This window comes from Carcharodon carcharias, chromosome 25 (genome assembly GCF_017639515.1).
Source record: "Carcharodon carcharias isolate sCarCar2 chromosome 25, sCarCar2.pri, whole genome shotgun sequence".
NCBI lineage: Eukaryota > Metazoa > Chordata > Chondrichthyes > Lamniformes > Lamnidae > Carcharodon > Carcharodon carcharias.
Genome location: NC_054491.1, coordinates 33,462,404 through 33,482,930, shown reverse-complemented (window position 1 = coordinate 33,482,930; position 20,527 = coordinate 33,462,404). Strand labels below are relative to the sequence as shown.

The window sequence follows — 20,527 nt, the reverse complement described above, 5'->3', positions numbered from 1 at the left end:
TGTCCTTCAGAGAAGGAAATCGGCCACCCTTACCTGGTCTGGCATACATATGGCTCCAGATCCACAGTAATGTGGTCAACTCTTAACTGCCCTCTGAAATGGCCCAACAAACTACTCAATTCAAGGGCAATTAGGGATGGGCAACACATCCCATGAAAGAGTGAGAATGACAAAAGATGCAGAGAAGAATACAGTATGACTGGTTTTAATTGCCTTCTTTGGGTCAGACTGGTGTGGTAGTACCTTCAAGGTTGTGGCATTAAATTTATGACCATGTTCCTGCTCCTGTACTGGTGTTAGGAATGGGTGGTCAGAGCAGCTGCCTCATTCAAGTATGCAAATTGGAGTCCTCTGAAGTACATATGACTGTGATGCAATTGTCAGAAACTGATGGGGCGGAGAATGCATCGTACATGTCTCACCCATGATACTGGGTTCTTAAAAGGATCTTTGTAAACCACACAAAATTAAACTATGCCATGTTTTTTTAAACGATATTGTGGGATCAGGCCCTGGAAAAAATCTTTGCCTCCATTTACTGTTCCCCCCACCCTCCCCCGGGTACACCTGCCCCACTTGAAGCTCCAACCTCTGGCTTGTCTCTGTGGAGAAGCCAACAGATTTCCTTCCAGACCCCACCCCCAACCTCCTGCTCCTGACTGACAATCTGTCCCTGAATGCTGATCTGTAGCTCACCAATCAGATGCAAATGAGGCCTGTCCACCACAATGGCTTGGCCTCTCACCAGGGATACTGGGTGTGTGGTCCCGTAGCTCCACCCACTTCCTACCTGTTGTTCGCTTATCAATAAAAAGCAGCCCCAATAGTTTAAATGCACCAACTTTTCAGTGACTTTCTCAGCTTGTGGGGGTACCGCTCAACATGATGATTATATCAGCTGTAGGCAGACTCCTTGTAAGTTTAAACCAAGATTACGTACACTATTTAGAGGAAGCATTTGCACCAAAGAGGTTTACTTGTAATAATCCTATCTCTACTCACCTGTACTGCTAATGCAAGATACATCAATCAATAAATTGTATTAGCCCTTAATGCCTGCTCACAGCTAAATCAGGCCCACTATACTCACTGTTTAAAAATGCTTTTGGACTTAATGGTCTATCCAGAATTTAGTCATAACAGCAGAATTGAACTGTAATTCCACTTTTGCCATCCCAATTATAAAATTGAATATATTTTCATAATTATTGAGTGCTAATGATAGGATGGGAGTTACTGGACCCAACATTGCAAGGGTGTATTGAGTGGGTATGAGGAAATTGGGTTATCATCAGTAGGGATGCGAATCAGTAACACAGGATGCTGGGGGAATATTACTGAGCGATAGTCTGAGGGAGCTGGATTAAGATTAGTGGAAATACAGTCAGTAACACAGAATGCTGAGGGAGGAGTTACTGAGTGACAGTTTGAGGGGGCTGGATGACCATTATTAGAGAAACAGTCAGTAACACAGGATGCTGGGTGAGAGGTTAGGGATCTGGATGAACATTAGCGAAGAAACAATTGGTATCACAAAGGCTTCACTTTTTCTTCATCAGCTGGGTGGTTATCTGGTGGGGGTAGAACAGGGGGGTGGGGCGATGAAAACACCAACCTGTATAGAACCCATTTAATTGTCATTCCTTTGAGATCAATGTAATGAAAATCCAGCAGTTTCTTTAAAGGACGAGTGATGCGTCCAGCCAGAACACTCATCCAGCCGGTGAGGTTGATAATCCCACCAGCTGAGAATGGATCGTGTTACTGAGTCTGGATCTGAGGGAGCTGAACTGAAATCAGTAGACGTGGGTGATTGTTCAACTGGTTAGTAAATTTACACTGGCAGATGAGTCTCCATCCTTGTCTTCTCCGCTGTGTGGCGATTGAGCTCCCAGCGGACTGAAAAGGCTGTTTCTCTCCTGAAGAACACCATCAATGATTGCCTTCATGTTCCGCTCTGTCAATCTGTCTTCTCGAAGTTAGACACAAGTTTAGTTCTTGACGGTCTATTCTATGTAGGTGGCTGAACAAAACCCATGGCATTTATACAGGCAAGTTGGCTGACTGCAGAGCAAGGCCTGCATTATTATGTGTGCACTGAGTTTTGGCCAGTTTTCTGTTGTGTCTGCTATCACATTGGTGTCTCTCCAATTTGAGACTAGCAAATTTGATGCCAGCTACATTTTGTTTGGTGAGTGTTTAAATCTAGAAAAAAAGATACTGATAGGAAACAATTCAACCGGAAATTAAGTGCTAAATATATCCCACAATTCTTTTGAAAAGAGTATGCATGACAAGACCCACCACCACTCCCCCAGCCCAAGACAGGCCAGCTGTATAGAGAATAAAGATCAATTAAAGTAATGAACATATGGTAAACAGTAACCTTAGCACGATTAAAGGCTTATTGTAAAAATGCCAAGTCCCCATGGATTTACGAGACTTCTTTTGTTTTCATTCTTCACCTCAGAACAATTATGATTAAATTCTTTAATTAACGTGTCCCAACTGTTGAGAAATTAGGCTAATATATTTCAGACCCAGGTCATTAGCTTCCCCTGTCCCACTGTTCATTTGATTTATCCCTCATGTGTCCCAGCTTACCCTGTACTCCTGGATGATTCCATTCTGTTCCTCAGCAGGGGGTGGCTCCCAGGACACACTGATACTGGTGCTGTTGCTCAAGCCAATTGTCGCCACGGTAACAGCTTGTGGTGCGGCAGCAGGGGCTGTTTTTGTTTTTTGTGCAGAGAAGAAAAGAATGTTTAAGTGAAGAGAAAGCACTCCGCAGGACTCTGAAACATCTCCTGCTGCAGCCAGTGCCTGAACATATTTGGGATAAAGTGAGTTCAAGGCTGTACAGTGGTCCTGCTGTGGGAGGTTAAACTGGGCGAGTAGGACTTGGGCAATAGTTTACAGCAATATAACTAATTCCTGAATATTTTTTAAAATGACTTTTTACTAAAGAAACATAGAAATAGTATTGTATTGAGAAACAACATCATGCAACATTCAAGATCAGTCGAGAACGTTGCCATGCACCATGGGCGGAGTTTTACGCTAGTGGGATTTTACAGTCCTGCCAAAATCAATGCACTTTTGAACAGCTCGCCGCAGTTTACAGCCCCGCCCTTACCATGACGGGGTCATAAAATTCCACCCCCTGTATTGGCAGGTGACTGCATTTTCCATATGAACAATTCCAGGATTGAGAAACGGATATTTGTAACCTCGGGGCAACCTTGATCATGGCGAGCAAATAAGATCAGAGCATCTCCTCCCAAAAAAACCAGGTGATGAACGGCTTGCTGTGCTTATTAATGACCCTGGGTGCAATCCCCTCATTGTTTCTTGTCAGAGACGGAGGGCAGCCATTACATGGAGCTGCTCTCCTCACATGTGGACAGTTCACTTCAGGCGGGGAAACCTAATGGCCCATCAAGTCCATTCCTTCCACAGACCATGTGAAATCCATTGTATCACGCTTTACCCAGACCATTTAACCTCTTGAGGAAAGCCTCGGGCCCAGTATAACATTAACAGACAGGATTCCAGTCTCCTTCACCATTACTTCAAGTCAAGCTAATGTCTTTGTTTCATAGATTAAATAAAGCCAATCCGCCAATTAAGTTGTAGCATATCTTTGCACTCCAGCTATCAGACAAACTCTAACTGGGGCAGAGCTTGGATCTGAATTACTGATGAATGTCTGTAATCATAGTTTTGCTAATGGGGACTTTCCTTGAAAAAGGGTATTTACTTGTTGGCATTAAATTGAATTCCCTTTCTCTCTCTCTCTCTCTCCCTTTCTTCCTTTCTTTTGGTCTCCTTGTGCTATGTGTACTCCACAGCTGGGAAACTGGACAGACAGACAGCTTCCTCCAAAAGCCTTTAAAACACTGATCTGAAAACAGATGTGAGAAGGAGATCTGAAGAGGAAAAAGCGGAAAAGAATAAGGAACAGGAGATTGCATGGTAGATTATTGGACACTGTGCCCTGTGATCATTCACACATTGTGTTATGGACTTCAGCTGATGTGCGAGTCCCTCCCCTCCAACTATCTTGATCTCAGGTTATTGAATGAAGAAAATATGGCTATAGAATGAAATTTTCTAGGTAAATAGGTCATGCTTTACTTGATCTTATTTGATTCCACAGTCCTATCAACCCCTTGCTTTTGCATGTTAGAAACCAATCTGACACACAGCAGCTTGAGATCTGTTGATGTAATGATGCTGTTTCATTCTGAGGCCCTTTCTGCGGTACATCAAATAAGGTTTTCATTTCAATTTAAAGAGGAACTGCTTCCGTTTTAAATACCTCTTATGCCATGACGCTGTCAAGGTGTCAATTAAGGACTAGTATTACAAGTGAAGTTTAAATGATTATTATGTTTTCAGACTATCCCTTTTGGTTTATAAGATTATCATGGTTCGGAACTGTGGGCGGAATCGACACAGATTTGCACTAAGTGCAGTAGCGGGTAGGAAAAAGAACGTTTCACAGCCGGCTGCAATGGCAGCTTTTCACGCTGTATCATGTGCTTTCCGCCTCGTTAATTGTGCAGCCACAGGAAATGCGCCATCTCGCTGGTGGGCAGCCTCTGAATTGCCTGCCACACCATTACCTCACCATTTCCTGACTCTGGCTGTCATATCTAAACTGCAGCCGCGCACACAGTTCTCAATGCTTGCAGCCCAGGACTGCTCCAGTGAAGACATGGCCCTGAAAGCCAAGAAGAGTTCAGTGACCTGTCATTGGAATACCTTTTGGAGGCCTGATATGATGTCCTCCATCCCCGTTCTGGCCGCAGGTGGTCCAGCAATTTCACCACTCCGGCTTGGGAAGTGGTGGTCAATGGCAATGCTGCACAGAAGAGGTTAGCCATTCAGTGCAGGAAGGGGATGAATGATCTCATCTTTGCAGCCAGGGTAAGGCAACCATTTCATCACTCTAAACTCTCACACTCATAAGCCCATCATACATTCAGTGGCATCTCACTCACTGCCAGCTCAACGGACATCACCACTCACTCTCTCACACATACCCTCACATCTCCATCTGGTCTCATCTCTTCTGGAGACTGCCTCCTCAGCCCTCACCATCTTGAGGCCACTTGCACAGATCAACATGTGCCCCCACACACCCCTTCCCCAGTACTGCCCTCGCCCTGCAGCCTCTTCCCTTGCCTGAGCCTCTTCTCCCTCTTCCCAAAGCAAGCCCTCGCCCTGTAGTTGTTGAAAAGCCACCCCTACCTTATGGCTGGTCTGGTAGGTAGAGACCTGCCCGTGAGCCCCCCTAACAGTGATGTGGTGCTGCCTGTGAAGCCTGGCGCTGATGACTGTGAGTGCTGCCCGAAGCAAGGTGGGCAAACAAACCATGGAGTCCCGAGTGAAGTGCTGCTCACCAGGTCCACATTGCTTGTGTACTGTTGCGAAGCACATAGGTGTGAAATCACGCTGACGTGCCCGGATGGTGCAGGGTGGGCCGATCATTCCAGTGAGCTGGGCTTATAATGATACGTAGATACATTAAAATAACGTCCGGCGGTGGGAAACGCAACCCACCATTGACGGGTGGAGTGGATGATTGCAAACTGGTTTCACGACACCATGAAACCAATTTTGACCTTCCCGCCATATTGTCTGATCACGCCGCCATGACGCCCAACGCCAATGGGGACAGAAAGTTCCAGCCTGCATCTTTAAATGTAGGTTAAATGAAAGGGGTCATGTGAGTGGTTTACTTGTCAGATCAAAAGGAGAGTCACATTTGTTACTGAAAGAGATGTGCCAAATGTTAACACCTGGGGACAACGACAGCTGTTTCTTAAGTCCACAATGAGAAGACCCTAAGTCTCCAACAACCCAGATATCAACTCATAAATTGACCTGGAACTTGTGCTGTGGTTTCTAAGATGAAAAGCAGTGGTGATTAGAGATAGCTGATTACCCATTCTACTTGGATACAGGGCTAGTGTGTTTTTCGTTGCCATGGAATAGAGGGCAGAAGAAGCCATTTTGAGATCAGATTACAGGCTTCCCTATAAACTCAGAGGTATCACAGGCAGAAGGGGGGTTGCAGTACTGGCCTTGGCTAATCTTCAGCCAAATGTGAGGGGAGAAGCAAGATAGGTAGATGTTGGCTAGGTCTGCACCTTAAATAGAAAGATGCTGACTACGCACTATTTGGAATGCAGGTGGGAACTCATGCCCAGTTTGAAAATGTAGTTTATGAGGAATTGAAACAAGGTTAACATGGTTGTCTAGCTGAAGCTGTAAGGGAGAATCCCTAGCAAAAACTCTAACTATGTAAGATAGTGTTGGGAAAGGAAAAAGAACAGGGATAAAACCTTTGGGAGCTGTGAAACATTTTGGATTGGTTCCAGGAGATGTGAATGTCTACTTAAGAGGCTGAGTAGTGTAACAAATTGCAGTTTTTGCTTGTCAGTATAAGTGGATGGGGAAATTTCTGTTCGGTCGTTTAAAGAATAGGCCGCCTACAAAAAAGGAAGCAGTATTTAATCAATAGTTTTTTAGTCATTTGATACAGTAAAAGTTTGTTAAAAATGTGAAATCTTGTCATGTGTCCTTCTTTCAGCTAATAACTGGAAGTTCAGAATTCTCTTTAAACATTACGCCATCATTTGAATACATTAAAGGAAACGGAAGTGGCTTGTGCCAGTAACACTGAATGGACTCAGTGCATTGGCAGCCCATAAATACGGTGCATAATTTTCTATTCCACTGGTCAATGGAGATGAAAATTGAGCATGGAATAAACTGGGTTGCTAATTCACTATAAGCCTGTTCCACAATACTGGCATAAACCAATTTCATCCTCAGTGTATCTATAAGATAGAGCTTGGGTTCTCAGATTGTTATTATCAAGTCATAAATTGTTGACCTGTCCACAGATCACTCAAATGTCATGGTCATGCACAAAAAAATAACCAAAAACTTTAATGCGTTTGTACCTTCCTCTGGTGTCCGCACAATGACAGATTCACTGTCCATCCCTTGAAACTCATCAAAATATGGGCGGATCTTAATCTCATACTCGGTGCCTTTTTTCAAGTTGACAAGAATGGCCGTGCGTTCAGCAGGAGATTTCACGTCCTGAATGAGCCAGGCACTCGTCTTGGTTCGGTACATCACCCGGTAACCCTGAATGAATTGGGCCTGGCGATCAACCTGCAATACAAGCATCAGACTATTTATAGGTTAAGTCAGATGGATTTCAACATGGATGGGTATGAAGTCATCCACTTTGGATGAAGAAAGAATAGATTCTGGTATATTTTAGATAGTGAAAAGCTTAGAACCGTGGCAATTCAAAGAGATTTAGGGGTCCATGTCCATAGATCAGTCAAATATCATGGTCAGGCACAAGAAATAACCCAAAAATTTAATACCTTTGCACCTCAGGAGGCACTACATCTTAGAAATGATACACCACTGGTCTTGGAATAAATGCAGTGTAAATTCACCAGAATATTACCAGGGCTCTATGGCTTAAATTCTAAGGAAAAGTACATAAAACTTGCTGCACTCCCTAGTATATAGGAGGTTAAAGGGTGATTTGGTTGAGAATTTTAGGATTTTGAAATGAAGATGATAAGGTAGATAGGGAGAAACTTTTACCGCAAGGTACCACAAGGAGAGAGGGCGAGGGGCATAATCTTGAAATCAGAGCCTTGCCATTCTGGAGTTAGAAAACACATCTTCACACAAAGTGTGATAGAAGTGTGGAACTGGCACCCACAAAAAACAATAGGTACTAGCTCAGTTAATAACTTTAAACCTGAGATCAACAGATCTTTACTAGCCATGGGCTTTAAGGAGTTTAGAGCCATGGCAGAAGAATAGAGTTAGGATTCAAATAAGTTATTCATTAAATGGTGAAAAAGTTTAAGGGGATGAATGGCCTCTCCTGTTCCTATAAGCTACTGTCTGTAAGCTTCTTGGCTGGATAGTCTAGAACCAGCGGACACAGTCTCAGGATAAGGGATAGGTTACTTAAGACTGAGATGAGGAGGAGTTTCTTGAATCAGAGGATGGTGAATCTTTGGAATTCTCTGCCCCAGTGGGCTGTGGATGCTCAATCATTGAGCATGTTCAAGAGAGAAATCGATAGATTTCTGGATACTAATGACATCAAGGAATGGATATAATGGGAAAAATGGTGTACCAAGTAGATGATCACCCACCATCTGTTTGAATGATGGAGCAGGCGCAACAGGCCTTCTTCTATTTCCTAAGTTCCTATATTTCTGGAAACATTCCCAAAGAATGCAGGCAAGGTATACATTTAATCATTGTAGATATCTCTTGCTGCAGAGGCAATGTGCTGCATTCATTGATGTTCTTGGCATATAATGCTTGGGACACCATTGTGATCTGCATCAAGCACCTTAACCCTATTTCCGTATTAGTTTCCAATTAATCAGGAAGACAAAATGCTGCCACTCTGCTTTCTATACACACACACAAAGCTGGGAGCAACTGAGTCTTTTGTTGGACCTCTCTATAGATTTAAATCAAATATGAGGAGGAATTACTTTTCTCAAAGGGTCGTGAATCTATGGAATTCTCTACCTCAGAGTCCAGTGGATGCCGGGATGCTGAATAAATATAAGGAGGAGATAGACGGATTTTTAATTAGTAACAGGTTGAAAGGTGATAGGGAGAGGGCGGGAAATTGGAGTTGAGGCCGAAATTAGATCAGCCATGATCGTATTAAATGGTGGGGCAGGCTCGAGGAGCTGAATTACCTACTCCTGCTCCTAGTTCTTATGTTCTAATATATACAGGACTCTGAACCATCCAGATGAGTGGTGACTATGTAGGTGTTAGAGTTTTGTGTAGGCGTCTGAGCTTTACATATTCCAGAAACATGCCATGAGTCAATGAGATTCCAGGGTCTGAATCTTCTGGCTGGCATGCAGGTGGCAGACTCCACACACCAGCGCTTGTCAGCCCGCGGCATCGCGATGTTTCGGTCAGCAGGTGTGCTATGCAGCACGATGCGCACCCGCCATTAATTAAAGGCCTTGTTAAGGCCATTAACTCTCTAATCGACCAGGATTTTGAGGGACCCGTGCGAACTTCGGCTCGACGCACGGGCTCAATGGGCAGGCGGGTAAGTGATTTTTTTACAAACCTCATCCAGTGGCGGGATGAGGTTTGATATCGGAATTAAAATATTGTAATAAAGTTTTTGTGTACTTCCTTAACATGTCCCATCTTGCGTGACATTTTCACACGAGGGAGACATGTTAATGAGTTTTTAATTTTTCTATTTTTAAATTTTCACTGCCTTTCAGTGATCTCCCTGAAGCAGCACTTAGCCTCAGGGAGATTTGCGCTCTTTTGCGTGCATGTGTGAAAGAGCGCACTCTGGCAGTTGGGGATTCCCACCCCATTCCCCGCTGCCCGCACAGGAGGCATATATCGCTTCCTGTTGGGCATCACGCTGGGCGGGCCTTAATTGGCCCGCCCACTTAAAATGGCGGCGGGGCCCGTTTCAGCAGTGGCGATCAGCTACCCGCCCGCCACCAAGTCAGTCGGGCCCACCCTCCTGTCAAGGACAAAATTCTGCCCCATGTTTACCTTTCTCCATATGTTCATATTTCTACTCTTCATGGTCACCCAGATGGCACTCTCAATGGTTCGAGTCTAGACCACTACCACAATCAATGGTAAAATCTTCAGAAGAGTGATATGTTGCTTGATTTTCTGCAAAGTTTGATTTGTTCCAATGACCTTAGGCTATACAGATTTAATTGTATATCTCCAGCATGGTTAGTTCAGTGTGATACATACAACAGAGTGAGGGGCTGTTACAATTCTTGCTATCAATACATAGACACTACAATGCCTTCTGTAGCTGGGGTGCATTGAGTGTGGAGCTAGTCACTGGGCTAGGCTGACACACATGGGAGGAAATGACATGTAGCAAAAGCAGCATCAAGTTGGTCACTGCTCATTGTGATTTTCTGATTTGCATGCAAGAGGTGTGCACAGCACTCGTGACTTACTTGTGCTTATGCCTCTTTGACCAGACACCAGTTGAAGCCAATCAGACGATATTATACAAGGTTAATTTACATTATACTGATACTCATTCTTCCCCTTGACACACTAGGTCTCACTTTGCCCTTTCCTGTAAATGTAGCTGTGGGACACTGCTATATTCACTACTTACCGCCCAGGTGACCTGGATGGTTGTGGATGTCAAGGTGACAGGAGTCTGTAGCTGCACTACCACCTCCCCAAGCTCACGCTGTACTTGCCGATGGTCCACCCCTTGTCCTGTGGGACTTACATCTGTGGACAATAAGGAGAAGGGATGCAATAAATTTGTGCTAATACTTTTAAGTGCCTCGGTATCTACTAACAGTTATGCTAAGCACTTTAATGGTCCATTGCAGGGTTAATTAATCAATAGAAACAACTGCGGCAATACAGATCCTGTCTAGGAGTTCAAATTAATGGTGTATGCATCAGTCACACATTTAAGTAAATATCCATAAATCCATTAACTTTTTAATTATCATTCATTCTTACAATTAATACAATGTATGTTATAAATGGAATAATGGAGTAACTAGTTGTAATCTAATCAAAGGGGGAATAAACTGCTCAGGCACAATTTGAGAGATGAGTCTACAGTCCTGAGCTGGATTTCCTAGCATTTTGTGTTGGCAATTCTTTTCCGAAAGGTGTTAATCCAGCTCCCTCACACTGCCACCCTTAGTAATTTCTCCCAGCCAGTGTCCCATGATGATGACTGTGGGGTAAACTTTATGATTTGACTCTCTCAGTGCAGAGTGCATGTTAGGATTTTAATAGGTGGAAAATTATGGAGTGGCAATCGAACTCAGTATCAACCAGTATTTTGAAACCGAAGCTCTCATCACTGGTCACCAAAACTAGTTGGAGTGGGGCTTCAACCTGTAACCTTGCAACTCAGAAATGGGAATCCCAGCATTGAACCAAAGCTCAATCAAGCAATGCTATCATCAAAGCAACAAAGCCACTCTTGTCCTCCCTCTTCCAGCCATTTTCAGAGCAGATTTGGACAAAGCCATCGGACAAGCTAGCCATGAAATGGTAAGCAGCATAGCAAAACCTGAAGAGGGTGGGAGATAATTGACTGTCACAAAAGCTCAGAAGTTCATAATGGAGCGTTTGTCAAGCACAGCTTACCTTGAGTACGGACAGGTTCAGAGATGGGGCTAGGGTCTCCCAGGCCATACATGTTGACTGCACGTACGATGAACAGGTAGATGGTGTTGAGGTTCAGACCAGTTACTGTGTGTTTTTCCACTTTCACATACTCAGCCACTGTCTGCCATGTGCTCCCTGCAGATTGACTGAGAGAAAAAAGATGAAAATCCCTTGTGGGTCACATGCTAGAGTTTTTAAAACAATTCCTCTTTTCCAAACCAAGCAATAGCTCAAGTGCATCGATTAAAGGAGGAAAATTATTAAGCATCACAGTTTTAACAGCCATTTTGCTCTCTGATTTTTTTGCTGTCAAGCCTGTTCTGAAATTTGAGGATTGATCTAAGATGAACTAATTGCAGAATTTTCTATGAATTTGGTACATACTCAAAACTTCAAACGGAACCAACAATTAATTATTGGCCATTTTCCATCATTTTAACGTCATGCAATGAGCTTATTTGCATTCAGTTATATGGTGCTACAGTTCTGAAAAGAGACTTCATTGATTGAAAATCACCTTTGAGGCCAGTTTCCCAGCCAAATCAAAGCTCAGAATATAAAAACTTGGATGCTGTAATTTGAATATTTGATGCATTTTGATATGTCAGTAGGCTGCTGCCCACCTCTATTCATCAGCAGTCTTTGCTCAGATATTCAGAATATTAAATAGTGTTTTAATTTGAAATAAATTCATTCTGTCACTCAGTGATATTTTTATTTGCTATTCTTATAGCCAATCAGAACCTAAGCCACATAATCCATCACACAAGGTCCCCTCAGTGGTTAAAGCTAATGGATGTTCCTCTGCTATGCGTTTGTTCTATGATCAAGATGAAGGTTGCCCTGGGGTGTCAGGAGAGAAAATGAGAGTCTCTTAGACCTCAAGGCTCTGCATTTATATAGCTTTTACAACTGTAATGTGTGAGGTTGCTTCTTTGGAATTTCCAACTCAGTTAGTATTCAGAGGATTAGGTCAAACCTTTATGGTGCACGTTAATCTTGACCGGGAATTGAAACATGATATAAAACCTGTAACTAATCAGCGACTGAACTATTGGGTTTATGTTTTTGAACATTACATTCCACATTAATGAATGGTTAAGGGAGCATTCCATTATTCCACTGAAAGTCAAAGGAGCCTTCTGCTTCTCTTTTATATGCCCACAGACTCTCTGTTCTCTTTGTGTTGCTACACAGACATCAGTTTTACACAATACACACACAGTGCAGAGGCAAAATCTATGGGTGTCTAAGAGGTCAGTTAAACATGACTGGAGGCCAATCTATATTGAGGAACCTATAGAGCTCACCTTTCACGTTACTACACTTAAATATTGCACAATTATTATGTGGCTCTTGGTGAACTGAAATGAAGAGTTGAGCCTTACATTTATATTAAAATGAATGAAAAGAAGGAAAAGCAAAGCTAAGAATAGACTTTGAATGGTACTTTGCTAATAAGCCCTAGTTGCACACCAGTGCTGTTGCACTTAGGCTGGGAGTGTTATGTGTAGAAATGCAGCTCAACACACTAAGGCAATTCAGTATAACAGAGAGGATTGTAGGAACAGCTTAAAGTGACTTTACTTTTAATCAATCACATGAAAACCAAGGGCAGAATTTTACATTCCCCTGCTGGCAGGTTTGCAGGTGAGGGGAGGGGGGGCCTGTAAAATTCTTCAGATGGCCTTCCCACCAGCCCCCCACCCTCCCCGACCCCTCCACAATTTTACATCAGAGTGGGTGAGGCCCATAGATAAAAACAAAAAAACTGCGGATGCTGGAAATCCAAAACAAAAACAGAATTACCTGGAAAAACTCAGCAGGTCTGGCAGCATCAGCGGAGAAGAAAAGAGTTGACTTTTCGAGTCCTCATGGCCCTTCGACAGAACTTGCATTCGAGTCCAAGAAAGAGTTGAAATATAAGCTGGTTTAAGGTGTGTGTGTGGGGGGCGGAGAGATAGAGAGACAAAGAGGTGGAGGGGTGGGGGGGGGTGTGGTTGTAGGGACAAACAAGCAGTGATAGAAGCAGATCATCAAAAGATGTCAACGACAATAGTACAATAGAACACATAGGTGTTAAAATTAAAGTTGGTGATATTATCTAAACGAATGTGCTAATTAAGAATGGATGGTAGGGCACTCAAGGTATAGCTCTAGTGGGGTTTTTTTTATATAATGGAAATAGGTGGGAAAAGGAAAATCTTTATAATTTATTGGAAAAAAAAAGGAAGGGGGAAACAGAAAGGGGGTGGGGATGGGGGAGGCAGCTTACGACCTAAAGTTGTTGAATTCAATATTCAGTCCGGAAGGCTGTAAAGTCCCTAGTCGGAAGATGAGGTGCTGTTCCTCCAGTTTGCGTTAGGCTTCACTGGAACAATGCAGCAAGCCAAGGACAGACATGTGGGCAAGAGAGCAGGGTGAAGTGTTGAAATGGCAAGCGACAGGGAGGTTTGGGTCATTCTTGCGGACAGACCGCAGGTGTTCTGCAAAGCGGTCGCCCAGTTTACGTTTGGTCTCTCCAATGTAGAGGAGACCACATTGGGAGCAACGAATGCAGTAGACTAAGTTGGGGGAAATGCAAGTGAAATGCTGCTTCACTTGAAAGGAGTGTTTGGGTCCTTGGACGGTGAGGAGAGAGGAAGTGAAGGGGCAGGTGTTGCATCTTTTGCGTGGGCATGGGGTGGTGCCATAGGAGGGGGTTGAGGAGTAGGGGGTGATGGAGGAGTGGACCAGGGTGTCCCGGAGGGAGCGATCCCTATGGAATGCCGATAAGGGGGGTGAAGGGAAGATGTGTTTGGTGGTGGCATCATGCTGGAGTTGGCGGAAATGGCGGAGGATGATCCTTTGAATGCGGAGGCTGGTGGGGTGATAAGTGAGGACAAGGGGGACCCTATCATGTTTCTGGGAGGGAGGAGAAGGCGTGAGGGCGGATGCGCGAGAGATGGGCCGGACACGGTTGAGGGCCCTGTCAACGACCGTGGGTGGAAAACCTCGGTTAAGGAAGAAGGAGGACATGTCAGAGGAACTGTTTTTGAATGTAGCATCATCGGAACAGATGCGACGGAGGCGAAGGAACTGAGAGAATGGGATGGAGTCCTTACAGGAAGCGGGGTGTGAGGAGCTGTAGTCGAGATAGCTGTGGGAGTCGGTGGGTTTGTAATGGATATTGGTGGACAGTCTATCACCAGAGATTGAGACAGAGAGGTCAAGGAAGGGAAGGGAAGTGTCAGAGATGGACCACATGAAAATGATGGAGGGGTGGAGATTGGAAGCAAAATTAATAAATTTTTCTACGTCCTGACGAGAGCATGAAGCGGCACCGAAGTAATCATCGATGTACCGGAGAAAGAGTTGTGGAAGGGGGCCGGAGTAGGACTGCAACAAGGAATGTTCCACATACCCCATAAAGAGACAGGCATAGCTGGGGCCCATGCGGGTACCCATAGCCACACCTTTTATTTGGAGGAAGTGAGAGGAGTTGAAGGAGAAATTGTTCAGTGTGAGAACAAGTTCAGCCAGACGGAGGAGAGTAGTGGTGGATGGGGATTGTTCGGGCCTCTGTTCGAGGAAGAAGCTAAGGGCCCTCAGACCATCCTGGTGAGGGATGGAGGTGTAGAGGGATTGGACGTCCATGGTGAAGAGTAAGCGGTTGGGGCCAGGGAACTGGAAATTGTTGATGTGACGTAAGGTGTCAGAGGAATCACGGATGTAGGTGGGAAGGGACTGGACAAGGGGAGAGAGAAGGGAGTCAAGATAACGAGAAATGAGTTCTGTGGGGCAGGAGCAAGCTGAGACGATCGGTCTACCGGGGCAGTTCTGTTTGTGGATTTTGGGTAGGAGATAGAAGCGGGCTGTCCGAGGTTGGGCGACTATCAGGTAGGAAGCTGTGGGAGGGAGATCCCCAGAGGAGATGAGGTCAGTGACAGTCCTGGAAACAATGGCTTGATGTTCAGTGGTGGGGTCATGGTCCAGGGAGAGGTAGGAGGAAGTGTCTGCGAGTTGACGCTCAGCCTCCGCTGATAAGGGTGGTGCTGTTGTTGTCTGGCGCACTGACCTCTACCTCGCGGAGGCTGAGCGTCAACTCGCAGACACTTCCTCCTACCTCTCCCTGGACCATGACCCCACCACTGAACATCAAGCCATTGTTTCCAGGACTGTCACTGAACTCATCTCCTCTGGGGATCTCCCTCCCACAGCTTCCAACCTGATAGTCGCACAACATCGGACAGCCCGCTTCTATCTCCTACCCAAAATCCACAAACAGAACTGCCCCGGTAGACCGATCGTCTCAGCTTGCTCCTGCCCCACAGAACTCATTTCTCGTTATCTTGACACCCTTCTCTCTCCCCTTATCCAGTCCCTTCCCACCTACATCCGTGATTCCTCTGACACCTTACGTCACATCAACAATTTCCAGTTCCCTGGCCCCAACCGCTTACTCTTCACCATGGACGTCCAATCCCTCTACATCTCCATCCCCCACCAGGATGGTCTGAGGGCCCTTAGCTTCTTCCTCGAACAGAGGCCCGAACAATCCCCATCCACCACTACTCTCCTCCGTCTGGCTGAACTTGTTCTCACACTGAACAATTTCTCCTTCAACTCCTCTCACTTCCTCCAAATAAAAGGTGTGGCTATGGGTACCCGCATGGGCCCCAGCTATGCCTGTCTCTTTATGGGGTATGTGGAACATTCCTTGTTGCAGTCCTACTCCGGCCCCCTTCCACAACTCTTTCTCCAGTACATCGATGATTACTTCGGTGCCGCTTCATGCTCTCGTCAGGACTTGGAAAAATTTATTAATTTTGCTTCCAATCTCCACCCCTCCATCATTTTCACGTGGTCCATCTCTGACACTTCCCTTCCCTTCCTTGACCTCTCTGTCTCAATCTCTGGTGATAGACTGTCCACCAATATCCATTACAAACCCACCGACTCCCACAGCTATCTCGACTACAGCTCCTCACGCCCCGCTTCCTGTAAGGACTCCATCCCATTCTCTCAGTTCCTTCGCCTCCGTCGCATCTGTTCCGATGATGCTACATTCAAAAACAGTTCCTCTGACATGTCCTCCTTCTTCCTTAACCGAGGTTTTCCACCCACGGTCGTTGACAGGGCCCTCAACCGTGTCCGGCCCATCTCCCGCGCATCCGCCCTCACGCCTTCTCCTCCCTCCCAGAAACATGATAGGGTCCCCCTTGTCCTCACTTATCACCCCACCAGCCTCCGCATTCAAAGGATCATCCTCCGCCATTTCCGCTAACTCCAGCATGATGCCACCACCAAACACATCTTCCCTTCACCCCCCTTATCGGCATTCCATAGGGATCGCTCCCTCCGGGACACCCTGGTCCACTCCTCCATCACCCCCTACTCCTCAACCCCCTCCTATGGCACCACCCCATGCCCACGCAAAAGATGCAACACCTGCCCCTTCACTTCCTCTCTCCTCACCGTCCAAGGACCCAAACACTCCTTTCAAGTGAAGCAGCATTTCACTTGCATTTCCCCCAACTTAGTCTACTGCATTCGTTGCTCCCAATGTGGTCTCCTCTACATTGGAGAGACCAAACGTAAACTGGGCGACCGCTTTGCAGAACACCTGCGGTCTGTCCGCAAGAATGACCCAAACCTCCCTGTCGCTTGCCATTTCAACACTTCACCCTGCTCTCTTGCCCACATGTCTGTCCTTGGCTTGCTGCATTGTTCCAGTGAAGCCCAACGCAAACTGGAGGAACAGCACCTCATCTTCCGACTAGGCACTTTACAGCCTTCCGGACTGAATATTGAATTCAACAACTTTAGGTCGTAAGCTGCCTCCCCCATCCCCACCCCCTTTCTGTTTCCCCCTTCCCTTTTTTTTTTCCAATAAATTATAAAGATTTTCCTTTTCCCACCTATTTCCATTATATAAAAAAAACCCCACTAGAGCTATACCTTGAGTGCCCTACCATCCATTCTTAATTAGCACATTCGTTTAGATAATATCACCAACTTTAATTTTAACACCTATGTGTTCTATTGTACTATTGTCGTTGACATCTTTTGATGATCTGCTTCTATCACTGCTTGTTTGTCCCTACAACCACACCCCCCCCCCTCCACCTCTTTGTCTCTCTATCTCTCCGCCCCCCACACACACACCTTAAACCAGCTTATATTTCAACTCTTTCTTGGACTCGAATGCAAGTTCTGTCGAAGGGTCATGAGGACTCGAAACGTCAACTCTTTTCTTCTCCGCCGATGCTGCCAGACCTGCTGAGTTTTTCCAGGTAATTCTGTTTTTGTTTTGGGTGAGGCCCATGCTGGCTGGCCAGCCCCTGCCTCAATTGAGGCCCTTAAAGTGGCCACAATGACCATTTTGCCCCCAGCCTCAATTTTCAGGCTGGCAGGAGGAATTTAGCAGCTGTGGGGGGGAAGCTCAAAAAGTGATCAGGCCTCAGGTGGGAAGGGAGAGGAGGGGGAGGCCCCTCCACCAATGTCCTCCTCTCAATATGCAGCAGTTTTGTGCTGTGGCTCAATCGTAAAAAGGAGCTGGGCTGAGACTGTCCAACCTCATTTGCAGGACCCTTATAGTCAGTAGACTGCACGACCTCACTGCTTACATTGATTATCTGCATGGCCGGATTTAGCCTCTACCACCTAGTAGGAAAAGGGCAGCACAGGAGCAGCATCACCTGCAAGTTTCCCTCCAAGTCGCACATCCCGATTTGGAAATATACCGCCGTTCCTTCACTGTCACTGGGTCAAAATCTTGGAACTCTCTCCCTAACAGCACTGTGGATGTACCTACAACACACAGACCGTGGCAGTTCAAGGAGGCCATCACCTTTTCAAGGGCATTTAGGGACAGTCAAAAAATGCTGGTTTAGCCAGTGACACCCACATCCCATGAATGAAAAAAAAACTAGAAAATTGAGTGGCTACAGCTAGCTCACCACTCTCCAATTTGCAGTTTACTGCTACTGATTTTTTTCTGCCTATCAAATACTGATAAGCATTAAAGACAATGAAAGTTTGATCTGTAATACTGGGCTGGGCTATATCAACTTCCAGTTAAGGTGATTTACAAGCTAAAAGCGCAAATCATCACTCTAGCCTTGGCAATTTCAGTACTCTTTACCTGACTTCAGAAGACACAGCGGACAATGAGGGTTGAGAGCCTGGGATAGGGAGGCCACCCTGTTTCCATGTCAGCAAACACAGATGTGTCTGGAATGCACCCTCCATGCCTTTATACCTGCAGACTCTCCTGGCCAGCCTCCTGCCTTCCGCCGCCTCCCCCCAACTACCCACCCCCACAAGCTCGAGGCCATCCAAAGCTCTCTGCCCATATTCTAAACCGTCATCCCTGTGCTTGTTGACTTATCTGGCTCATGACCCACCAATCACTCAATTTTAAAATTTTCATCCCGGTGCCCAAATTCCTTCACAGCCTAGACCTTTCTATCGCTGTACCTTCCTTTATTTCGACAGAGCTCCAGGTGGGTACAATGCTTATGTTACTAGACTAGCAATCCCAAAACCTGGACTACTAGTCTATGGACATGAGTTCACATCCATTATGGCAACTTGGGGATTTAAATTAAATTAGTTAAAAAAGTATGGATTTTAAAAAAAATACTAGCATCAGTAATGGTGACCATGGAACCAACAAGTTGTCGTCCAAACCTAACTGGTTCCTTAATATCCTTTCGGGAAGGAAATCTGTTGTCATTACCTGGTCTGGCCTAAAGGTGACTCCAGACCCACAGCAATTTGGTTCACCCTTAACTTCCCTGTGAAGTGGCCTAGCCAATTACTCTGTTGTCCCAAGGGCAATTAGGGATGGACAATGATTGCTACTGTGGCGCTAACACCCATGATTTTTTTTTAAAACTCGCATTCCTCCAATTTTGGTCTCTTGACAATTCCCCCACTCCATTCGCATCTCCATCGGTGACCGTGTGTTCAACTCTCTAGGCTATGAAGTCTGCAACTCCTTAGACGTTTCAATCCTTTCACCTCCATTTCCTTCTTTAAGTGTCTCCTTAAAATCTGGCTCTCTGTTCAAAATTTTCTCATCTCCTGTGCCTTCATCTCCTTATTTGACTCTTGCCAGTTTTTGATCTGATTAGACTCATTGGAATGTTAGCCTACATTAAAGATGCCTTTTTAAAAATTAATTCACAGGATGTGGGTGTTGCCGGCCGGGCCAGCATTGATTGCTGACCCCTAACTGCCCTTGAGAAGGTGGTGGTGAGCTGCCTTCTTGAGCCGCTGCAGTCCATGTATACTCATACATCCAAGTACACATGCAACTTGAGTTTGCTCCATTTTTGTGACAACTCTCTCTATGTTTTAACTCTGGCTGCAATTAAAAAGTATTTTAATGTGGTAGTCTACTTTTTACATTAATAATCTCTTTCTGTTTCTATTTTGTTTAATGCTGTTTATAAAATTTTGTGAAAGATTTGGCCAAGGGTATCAATATTTTCATAAAAGCAAAATACTGCGGATGCTGGAAATCTAAAACAAAAACAAAAATATCTGTAAAAACTCAGCAGGTCTGACAGCATCTGCGGAGAGGAATACAGTCAACGTTTCGAGTCCGTCTGACTCTTCATCAGAACTAAGAAATAAAGAAATGAGGTGGAATATAAGCTGGTTCAACCAGCCTTCAACCAGATTATATTCCACCTCATTTCTATATTTCTTAGTTCTGATGAAGAGTCATACAGACTCAAAACATTGACTGTATTCCTCTCCGCAGAGGCTGTCAGACCTGCTGAGGTTTTACAGGTATTTTTGTTTTTGTGTTATCAATATTTTCAGCTGTTCACATGAAATTTTTGTTTGGTTATAATTTCTATTGGCAGCCCATTTTCCCTTACTGCAGGGACACATAGTGCCTTCTTTTGACTTCCTTCAATATTCCAGGAAGCTGAAGGAGTAGCTGTCATGGCACAGGTGGGAATTCATGAGCAGGCATCCTTAATCCAGATTTATACCTCCCAGGGTCACCACAAGCAATGCTCAAATATGTTGTTGTCTTGATTTAAAAGGAGATGGGTCCCCGTGATCTCTGCTGGAAAGGGTGTGCTGACATTAGGTGAGGAGAGTGCTCAGTTGAACTGTGATGATTTCCATGATAGATTAGCACGCAGGTACTCACTGTCCCCTCACGCATGAAGGATGGATGCTTGAGTGAGATACTGGGATTTGTTCTAGAAGCCGTACTCCAGCAGGAGCCCGTACCTTCAGAAAGTGAACACTGCTGAAAAGAGAGACACATTGCCAAAGCTTTTCATCT

General features: G+C 45.1%; 1 protein-coding gene across 4 annotated transcripts in view; it reads right to left on the bottom strand.

The window, feature by feature from the left end:
- The window catches only part of robo3 (roundabout, axon guidance receptor, homolog 3 (Drosophila)), a 309,406-nt gene that overhangs the window by 71,441 nt on the left and 217,438 nt on the right, over positions 1-20,527 (bottom strand). For all 4 annotated transcript variants that reach the window (XM_041174412.1, XM_041174414.1, XM_041174415.1 and 1 more), the window contains 4 exons: positions 11,212-11,378; positions 10,208-10,329; positions 6,978-7,194; positions 2,605-2,729 (listed from right to left, as the gene is read on the bottom strand). In XM_041174412.1, the coding sequence (XP_041030346.1) occupies positions 2,605-2,729; positions 6,978-7,194; positions 10,208-10,329; positions 11,212-11,378 (631 nt within the window). The remainder of the gene's footprint in view (positions 1-2,604; positions 2,730-6,977; positions 7,195-10,207; positions 10,330-11,211; positions 11,379-20,527) is intronic.